This window comes from Schistosoma haematobium, chromosome 1 (genome assembly GCF_000699445.3).
Source record: "Schistosoma haematobium chromosome 1, whole genome shotgun sequence".
Classification (NCBI taxonomy): Eukaryota; Metazoa; Platyhelminthes; class Trematoda; order Strigeidida; family Schistosomatidae; genus Schistosoma; species Schistosoma haematobium.
In genome coordinates, this window is record NC_067196.1 from 57,405,503 (window position 1) to 57,416,380 (window position 10,878).

The 10,878-nt window shown below is 31.8% G+C and overlaps 1 protein-coding gene across 1 annotated transcript in view; it reads right to left on the reverse strand.

Annotated features, from left to right (window-relative positions):
• RASAL2_1 (Ras GTPase-activating protein nGAP) overlaps positions 1-6,627 on the reverse strand; it is a 103,547-nt gene extending 96,920 nt beyond the window's left edge. The window contains exon 1 of the mRNA XM_051209164.1: positions 6,275-6,627. Coding sequence (XP_051074595.1) covers positions 6,275-6,381 — 107 coding nt within the window. The 5' untranslated portion in view covers positions 6,382-6,627. The remainder of the gene's footprint in view (positions 1-6,274) is intronic.
• Positions 6,628-10,878: the final 4,251 nt, after the last annotated feature.

Sequence of the window (10,878 nt, forward strand, 5' to 3'; positions counted from 1 at the left end):
ATGTATTTCAGTGTCAAGTAATTCTTTAAAAAAAGGTCTTAGAAATAGAACAGTAAACTTTAGTACAGACTGTAAAAAACGAAATAAGAATATGACTGAATGATTTTGCTACAGATATATCTTTTTATTGGATTAAAGTGTACATACCTGAAATAAGATTTATGTAATGATTCTAATTTTATAAATAAAATTATCCTTTTGAAATGACCGTCATTTCTTTAACTTTCATAGTTTACTCTGACTATACTGACTATAACATTTAATACTATGAATGTTTGAATATTATGTAACATGAAGAAAATAACTTCAATACATAGCCCACAAGTAAATTGAATTGTGAATACATAAACAGTTGATTCTATATGAATAAAAGGAACAATGAGTATACTTGAATTCATTTGTTACGGTTTATAATCATTGAATAACATTAGTTAGTTGCAATATGATCTATTCTATTTAAATAAATTAGTTATTTTTATATTTCATATGCTGTTAGAGGTATCACACATGTACTTTCTGTACTATATCCTTACATAAAATCTTTCCTTCATATATTATACCATTGATTTAACTGCTTCTATGAATCCGGTGTTCGTCTTACTATGCTAATGTAGTGTGACAACTTGAACCGATGCATGTATGCGCCTGATCCTACGTTGTAACTAACTGACTGACCAAATGACTTATATTTCATACAATTTAAGAATCTCAAAAATAAGCATACAAGTGTACTTTTTCATGCTAGACTGTATATATATATATATATATATATATATATATATATATATATATATATATATATAATAAACCCTATGTTGTAATGTTATTTCAATTAGTATTATATAAATTATTTCGTTTAAATTTACCTATTTATATAGAACAATAAAGTAATAATAACTCTATTTCTTCTATTTCCTAACAAAGACGAATTATTAGCAAAACAGGCGTTTAAAACTATATAAGCATACTGATTGTCTCAATAGGGAAACAAATCAATCAATTTTTTTCTAAAAATAGTCTGAAAACTAAATTTAAAAAATTAATGCATTTTCAATATTCCACAGTATTGATTATTTTAGCAACCAGTTAGTTGGTTAACTAAAAGGTATATCAAACAGTTATAAGAAATCTTAGTTTAGTTCTTTATAGAAGGTTTATCCTTGATCATGCAAGACAGAAACAACGAACATATCGAACTCATTTGTGTATAATATTATCTTATAGATTTTCTTATTTAAAAACGTCTAAAAATCTGATCGGTGACCTTTGTTTCATGGTAAAAGTATGGAATTTATGATAATCTGGTATTTTACACTCAGTAAGAAAACCCCACAAACTATCACTAATAATTCACATTAATTAAAAAATATCTTATTTTCAATAAATAAATACTATTGTAGCGAACGAGAACAAAAGTGGGGACAACTGAATGTAGTTGAACACCAAATTACAGAACAAATTAGTAAAATCTGAGACCCATACAGTAAATACATAATTTGCAAAATGTCAACCAATCGTCTCAGACTTCATTGTTCTTTCGTCTCCACACCAATCATTCTTTGTTCTCATTCCCTTTTCTTTGATCTTCTTAACCTTCTGCTGTCAGGTATTTGACTTTTGATTGATGATATATACTACTTATATCTATCGACATCAGTAGCAAACATTACACTATCATTTGTAGTTGGAATATTTACAGTTTAACTGAATACCTTAATACTATTTCAACTTAATAATGTGAAGAGTTAATGACATAGCATTTTTAATGAAAATTATATGATGATGAATGATTATTAGTAATGATATATCCTCTATAAAATTTATAAAGTAAATAGTTAAATTCTATTATCAATAGTTAACAACTACTCATAGGTAAAGTAATGAATTGAATAGCAAGTTTAGTTTCTTATTTCGACCTAACATATTTTTGGTAATCGGTTCCTTTAATTTTGATATTGTATACCATCTGATTGTGGCTCAGTGGTATAAATGTTGGAAGTTTGTGCGTGAGCTTAGAGGTCCTGGGTTCGATTTTAGGTTTTGGGTTTGTGAGTGCCTATTGCTAAGGAGTCTCGTACTAGATCAAAACGACCGTTCAATGCTTCCAAATTTTCAATGGTTGTCTAACTTAGATTGGTTTGTGATTTCAATGAAATTTAATAATCTCAACAGTTTTATTACTAGAAACAGTAAACATGAAAATAATGGCAGATTCACACGAATTTCTGTGGAATATGTCTCTCAAATAAGCTGTGCACTCATCACTTGCATGATACCATATGACTTAATTTTATAAAGACTTGTTGAAGAAAGTCGGTAGTTGAATATTTATGTATTGTACCTATATTTTCCTGCCTCAGATACACATCTTGAAAATAGTAAATAATGTCGGTCATCTGCTTAAAAGTTCAAACTTTTTGTCATTAGCCAATACTTAGGAGTCAGGATGTAGGAAGAGTTCCCAATTATTCTCGAACTAGTGACAATTCGATTTAAATTATCTTCAAAAGCTAATCTATATCACAAATCCTGGTAGTTGATTTATCATACTTTATAGTAATATGAATAGTCTCAAATATCGTAATGCATCGCATTGAATTTACTCTCATTCCAATTTATGTAAAGACTATATACTCAGCAAAATTACTCACATTGTTTAAATGATCTAATGTCCGATCTAGGTAATTTCGTAAATGTGAGAGCCGAAGATGGTTTTAATACCATCAGACAATAAGTTCAAAACTAGTGAGCATTGGAGACCCATTTCATCCTATTGTGGAAAACCTCCTCATTCTCTATTACATGTGGGGATGGAACCTAAAATCTTCATAGATCTCACAGTGCCTACCAACTTATAGACAGTGAGTTCGAATTGTCCATGTCGATCATGACATCGTAGACCATGGGTATGTGTTGCTAAAGTCCATCAGGATTGAACAACTGTTCAGTCCTCACTGATTAGCTTATATAAACCTTACAACCAATCATATGAGCTGCATAGAAGTCAGCAGAATGGAATAGGGAAGCAATGAGGATGGAATACTACAATGAAAATCAATAATTCAGCCTTATTATTTCGGTGATGCTGTTTAGACGTGACTCATTGAATATAAATATGCATTTGACAAAGCATTAATCATTTGTTTTGTTAATCTAGCTTATGTGAAATTCTTTCTACATAATGAGATATTGTAGGTAGATAGAGAAGACGGTTATGATGACAGACTAAACAGGGGATTACATGCTAACAAAGTAGAACATGTTTCGGTTTCTCTTTACATATGTATACATAGATGTACAAGTATATATATATATATATATAGGGATTTAATTTAATATGACCTAGATTGAACAATTGTTCGAATGTCTCTCATAATTGACATATCATCTCACTAAAGTTTGTGGAACACATATCTATATACACACATATATATTGTATTAATTTACACGAACAAATTGATGACAATATTGTTAATGGCTTGTTAACAAAATCAATAGTACTATTGACATAAAGCAACATATGTCTAACTACCAATGGTTTTTTTATTTGTTTATCATTTATTAAGAAAATTACTTTCCTCACTAGTCAACTAAAGCATATTCACTTCATAAAAGAATACTGAAAAACAGACATTGTAAACTTCTTGTCAAAAAAAATCACATATATCGAAAAACATCTACCTTGATAATCAATAAATAAAATGAATATCAAAAATTGTGTAAAGTATATGTATTCGTTGAAGTTAGACATTAACACCGTTGGATGCCGGTCGGCTCAGTGGTCTAGTGGTTAAGCGCTCGCGTGCTAGACTGATAGGTAGTGGGTTCGAATCTCGCGAGGCGGAGTCGTGGTTGCGCACTACTGAGGAGTCCCACAATAGAACGGAACGGCCGTCCAGTGCTTCCAGGTATTCCATGGTGGTGTAGCTTCAATTGATTCATGATCTCAACCATTAAAGTATATTCACTAATCACTTCATTGTTGTACATAATTAATCATGATAATCAATCTTGAATCATTCAAATTACTAGAGATACTTTTGTTTCAGAATTAGTTTACTTGTTAAAGTTTCTTATAGTAATTTCAGTAGATACTGCGAAGTGAAATGAATTCACTTACTTTTTAGTGGCCCGAGATCTGACTCCAATTAGATCGTATGAATGTTCGTTATTGAATGATTGCTGTCGAAATATATGTGTCACCTATTCTCGTATATTTCATCGACTTAAATCGCCTTAGTCAATAAAGGAATTAAATAAACCAAATACGAGAATGAATTTCGAATACGTATATTTCATACAATCTTTGATCTAGACAAAATATCGGAGAAGCGAAGAGAAGAGAGCAAAGCATATGAGCCAACTCCACCGCGCGTCATTTCGTTTTGCTCTCTTCTCTTCGCTTCTCCGATATTTTGTCTAGACCAAAGATTGTATGAAATATACGTATTCGAAATTCATTCTCGTATTTGGTTTATTTAATTCCTTTATTGACTAAGGCGATTTAAGTCGATGAAATATACGAGAATAGGTGACACATATATTTCGACAGCAATCATTCAATAACGAACATTCATACGATCTAATTGGAGTCAGATCTCGGGCCACTGAAACTTCTTTATCATCCATATAATCATCAATTTACGGATAAGATGCTTTACAAATTAATTTTCAAAAGAATTCTTATAATATATGATTTGGTTTCCTGTAAAATGAAAACTTATTTTATTTCTAGAACCATATGAAATTATTTTTTACAGAAGCAATAATCCAGAGAGTTGATTACATAGATAGTAAATTCAAATAAATTCTAGGGTTATGCAATTATAATAATAGTCATTTCATAACACATAAGCCTCTCAAAAATTATCGATTTAATTAAGGACAACAAAAATCGATAAGGTAATATTTCAGATGTGAACTGAACTATATGGAAATCTCTTTTGATCCTACGCTAAATAGTACATGTATGGGGATAAGTGGGCACCAAAATATATGAGAAGCAGTTCAGTCTAGAAAAATGAAATCAGAAAAGATTCTTTCACTTAAATAATTTACTCTTAATTACATGAAGAAAGTGAATGAAAATTATAGCATGATCTCCATTGACTTATAGTTAGTTCTGCTTTTATTTTTATTATAATAGTCTCTGAGTTATTTTTTTCACCGTCCAGTTGAATAATAACTATTAGTATTAAAAATAATTAACAAATGAAAAGTACAGTCCTAGGTAACGTTTCACCAATTAAATAAAGAAGCCTTGAGTATAAAGTCACTAATACACCTCCAATTGATAATTTGAGCATCTCTATCTGAATTTCTTTTCTTTATTATTACAGAAACTAGATTATTTGCGATTCTGTTGTATTGGGTAAAAATTATCCAATGCATTATCTCTATTAAGAAATGACAAATTTATATATGCACATATACATATGCAAAAGAGAAACCGAAACATGTTCTACTTTGTTAGCATGTAATCCCCTGTTTAGTCTGTCATCATAACCGTCTTCTCTATCTACCTACAATATCTCATTATGTAGAAAGAATTTCACATAAGCTAGATTAACAAAACAAATGATTAATGCTTTGTCAAATGCATATTTATATTCAATGAGTCACGTCTAAACAGCATCACCGAAATAATAAGGCTGAATTATTGATTTTCATTGTAGTATTCCATCCTCATTGCTTCCCTATTCCATTCTGCTGACTTCTATGCAGCTCATATGATTGGTTGTAAGGTTTATATAAGCTAATCAGTGAGGACTGAACAGTTGTTCAATCCTGATGGACTTTAGCAACACATACCCATGGTCTACGATGTCATGATCGACATGGACAATTCGAACTCACTGTCTATAAGTTGGTAGGCACTGTGAGATCTATGAAGATTTTAGGTTCCATCCCCACATGTAATAGAGAATGAGGAGGTTTTCCACAATAGGATGAAATGGGTCTCCAATGCTCACTAGTTTTGAACTTATTGTCTGATGGTATTAAAACCATCTTCGGCTCTCACATTTACGAAATTACCTAGATCGGACATTAGATCATTTAAACAATGTGAGTAATTTTGCTGAGTATATAGTCTTTACATAAATTGGAATGAGAGTAAATTCAATGCGATGCATTACGATATTTGAGACTATTCATTTTACTATAAAGTATGATAAATCAACTACCAGGAATTCATAAAAATGTTGTCAACCACATAACTTTGTGAAACAGATTATTACATATATACTACAAACTTAGTACAAATATAACTTACGTTATGGGTCCCACCCAGCCAATGTCTACAGATGACAAACCACCAGTTGCTAGTTCTTCTTTGGTGTTGGTAGACTGGACAGGCGCAGACTTTCTTGATCGTAACATTATTTGTACTAATATCCGTTAATTAATGTGTAAGTTTATGAAAACGATTCTAGGATTAGTTTGCTTGATGAATCATTTTTTCCTGTATTGGTTTACTCTGCTAATACGTCAGGATCACAGTTGCGCATATAAAAAAATAATTGTGCTTAATCTACAGCTAGTCGCTGAATTACATCGCAATCAGCTAACTAGTTTCTAATGTTAAATCTATTTTCTTTTCATCCACATTCATGTGTATTAATAAAGTACCGACTGAACATTATGTTAATAAGTCAAATTTGATTGGTGAACTAAATTAACCAATCAGAGAGCCAATAGAGTAATCTAAGTCGTATGTCATTACGATCCACACTAACCAAAACTAACCACATTCTTACAAAGGAAAATAAGGTTCCACATATATGCCATTTGGATTGTTGATCCAAAGTCACTTTTTCAGACGGATTTCATTCGAATTCTTTAGTTCTACTGGCATTTTAAGTTTATTATGGATAAAAAATCCATTTAATAATGAATGAACGGTACATTCCTTCTTCTTAGTAAAAAAGTAAAGCAGGCCACTTTATGCAAAAATTTGTTAGTCTCAAATATGCTTTTCAAGGAATTTATTGCAAATTTGCTGAGTATTTCAGATGATTAGAATTTAATACTTTACGGAAAATAATTTATTAAATTCATAGGAATATAAGACGAATAATTAAGAATTTATCAAGCTGAAATATTACAACAGTCAGTTTGTTTACTTCAAACAATGGAAACTATTCGTACATAGTATAATCCATCGATCACAATTTCAGACCACTATGCAAATACCATTTCCTAGATATAAGTATAATTACGAAGAATAAATTTGATTTAAATTGTTTAATCTACACGAACTTGATGATTTATGATTCAGCAAAGAAGAATATATCACTTGAGTATATTATGGATCTTTACTGTGTAGATATTGGTTCATCACTAAATTGTATAGGTAAACATTTTTCATCCGGTTACAGGAAAGGTCTCATGAACAATAATTGAATATAAAATAATTGACAGTGTAATTAAATTTATCATTAGTGATAAATCATTAATTTCACAGGTTGAAATCATGAGTCAATTGAAGCTAGACCACTATGGAAAACCTGGAAGCACTGGAAGGCCGTTTCGTCCTAGTATGGGACTCCTCAGCAGTGCGCATCCACGATCCCGCGGGGGAGGGCGGATCCACGTCCAGTGCTTCCAGGTTTTCCATGGTGGTCTAGCTCCAATTGACTCATGATTTCAACCTGTGAAATTTCTAAAAATCTCCACAAAACCCATTCTGAAAATCATTAATTATTTATCTACATTAAAATGGATTATAGCTATAGGTTATCAATAAATTCTTCTTAGGTAATGATTGGATAATATTTTCTTACAGTGAAACAATAGTTTTTACCCCTAGATTTTAATGTATAGGACATTTGTAAGAAAAATTATACATAATTATTAACTTCACTGGTATCAAGTCAAATTTAAAGTGGCTTAAAAAATCTACCACAGTTTTTTTGTACTCCTAAAGAACGATAATTTCATTTGCTTTGTTCCTGTATAATTCATTGTTTTTCTGTTATGCATGGATGGTAAAAATACTTGTTTTTCTGATAGACTGAATAATTTTTTTTGTTTCTTGTCATAGATAAACCTATAGATAGTGAATATCTTCCATTATTATTTAATTAAACTAAGTATACCACTTCACTTGATATACGTTTACTTTCTTAAACAAGACTTTTTACTTCTCTAATAGTATATAAATGTTATTCTAACCAAATTCTGGAAAAACCACTAACTAATGAGCTACGTGTCTTCAAATGCTCTGGTACGACCGAGGGTGAGGAGGGTCAGCTCTCCCTCTCGAAATACTCTCACACGGTCACGTGCATACAACAACTGTCAGGGAAGTCCTACTCACTGCATTCTCGTGACGAGAGTGTAGTGTCAGTTATTATGCCAAGCCCATATACCTTATTCTAACTTCCGGACATCCCATTTTATTCATTCTACTCGAGCCATACTTTGACCTTGTTATTTATTCGCTTATCAATCTAGACTGTTTTTATATGAGCGTATATGTGTGTGCCCTTCTTATCCTATTAATCACATGTCTGTAGCTTTATTTTGTCTGACTATAAATATTGAGTAACGCTTGACTAAAATGGAGTTGGCTTCACAGCCATCTTCCCTGCGCGTCATTTCGTTTTCTATCGCATTCACTTTACATACAAAATATATGTATTCAAATGCCATTCTCGTTAATTGACTTATTTAATTCCGTTATGGACTAACGCGATTTAAGTCGACTATTATATACGAGAATTGACGATTACAAACATTTATACGATCTTGGAGTCAGACCAACGGTCCACAAAAAGAGGACGAAAAGCGAATGTCCGGCGCTTTAACCGGATTGTTGGATATAGAGGATCCGCCTAGGAGAGTCGGAATACCGTAATTCCAAACCAATGGTGCACACCGGCTTCAGGGTCCTGAAGGAACAAATGGCGTATAAACCAATCGTTGGTCACCGGCTACCATGGGACTGTATCTCCTGACGTTGCTCCACTGCCTTGTGGATCAGAACTTTAGGTCAAAAGCCCCGGCTTTGGCCTCCTAAGAAAATCATCTGCTTCAGTCTGGGCACCCAGGCAGTATCCCAGCCCTCACACAAATCGAATGATTTATGTGACGCATAAGTATTTGGTGCCCCTTTGTACTAATATTTATGTGTTCAAATAAATAAATAAATAAATAAATAAATAAAAGAACTACGTAAGATTTAGACGTTTCCGATGTTATACCGATTATATGTTTTTTTCCCTCGATGCAATAGCGTAACTCCATCAATACGTCGAAGACTCAATAAAATGTTTGGTAAAACTGTCAGCATGTTAGGTGTCTCAGTTGTATGTGTGCTTACAAATACTTTCGAAGTTAATCAGCCCTTTGATTTGAAATATTTAAGGCCTACCTACCATCATATGAATCCAATTCTTCACATCTTACCTTCTCACTAAGGGATTCTAAATGTAACATTCATGAGGGAAAACCTTTCAGGAACCGGTAATTAGCAAAGTGGAAATCATCACCTTGGAAACGATCTCGGAGTTACAAAAACATCATCAAGAACGTCGACTAACAACTAGTACTGTTTTTAGCAAACTGGGATGACATTTCTGAATTGTTACAAGCGAACCATCTGAGTGAACTACAACAAAGCTGAGTGATGAGTTGAGTCCATCATGACGTTTAGTAAGAGACGATGGCAATGCTCAGCTACAACCACAGAATACTGAGCAATTGGTTTAAAATAAAATGATCCAGCCGATATCACTTCATTGTGAAAAATATGCAGATTTTTTGGTGAAACCACTCGATAAAACTACTAAATTTACTTCTTAGTTGGATGGTGACACATAAATAGATTAACTATGTGTTGATTCTATCAATAATGGTTCATGTACCACTTATCATTTTCCTGTCACGTATTATATTAGATAGGCAAATTAGATACTTTTCATCAAAATAATAACGAAGTGTATTTCATAGTAAAGTACTTTTCATTCGTGCAATTTTCTAATCAAAATGATTGCAATCTAAATTGAATTATCCTAAATGGTGAATTGAGGTGTGACAGTTCATCGACAAGTTTTAGAAACTTTAATATCAGACAACTACTGTTAATGACACGTAAATATGACTCATCAAGAGTTCATTATAATATAAATAAAATTTCATTTATCAGATGGCACATTCCATGTTCTAACATGCACTCATATATGTATTTTTATACATTAAATGATATAATAAACTAACAATAACACCTACTTTAAATGTATTCGTTTTCTGAAAGTGATGTTTTTCTAAGAAAGTACAAATGGTTGATATTGTAAAATAATCTCGGTATTTATAAAGATATTAGAATGGGATTTTTTTGAAGATTGTAGTAATTTAATATTTGAATTACTGAGTCGATTAAAGCTAGACCACCATGGAAAACCTGGAAGCAGTGGACAACTGTTTCATCCTAGTACGGGACTCTTCAGAAGTGCGCATCCACGATCTTGCACACAAGACTTGAATCCAGGACCTTCCGTCTCGTACGAGAACGCTTAACCTCTAGACCACTGAACCGGCGGGAATCCAACAGTGTTCTATCTTACATCGACTCATGAATTCAACTATTAAAAGCTTATGAAAATAGACACAAAAATCACCTATTTAAGTGTACACTAAAAATACATATTATGTAAAACAGCTATGAAAACGATACTTCTATCTTTATAATTTACTAAGGATCTATGTTTATTATTCAATTTTCGTTTACATATTGTGTTTTAAATCAAATTTATGATCTTTTCATGCTCATGGGAAATAGAAAATGAAATCAAGATTATATCTTTATTTTATATTTTGGTACAATATGGAATTTTCAGCACAAGGAATTTCAACAAGTTTCTTTTACAAAAAAAA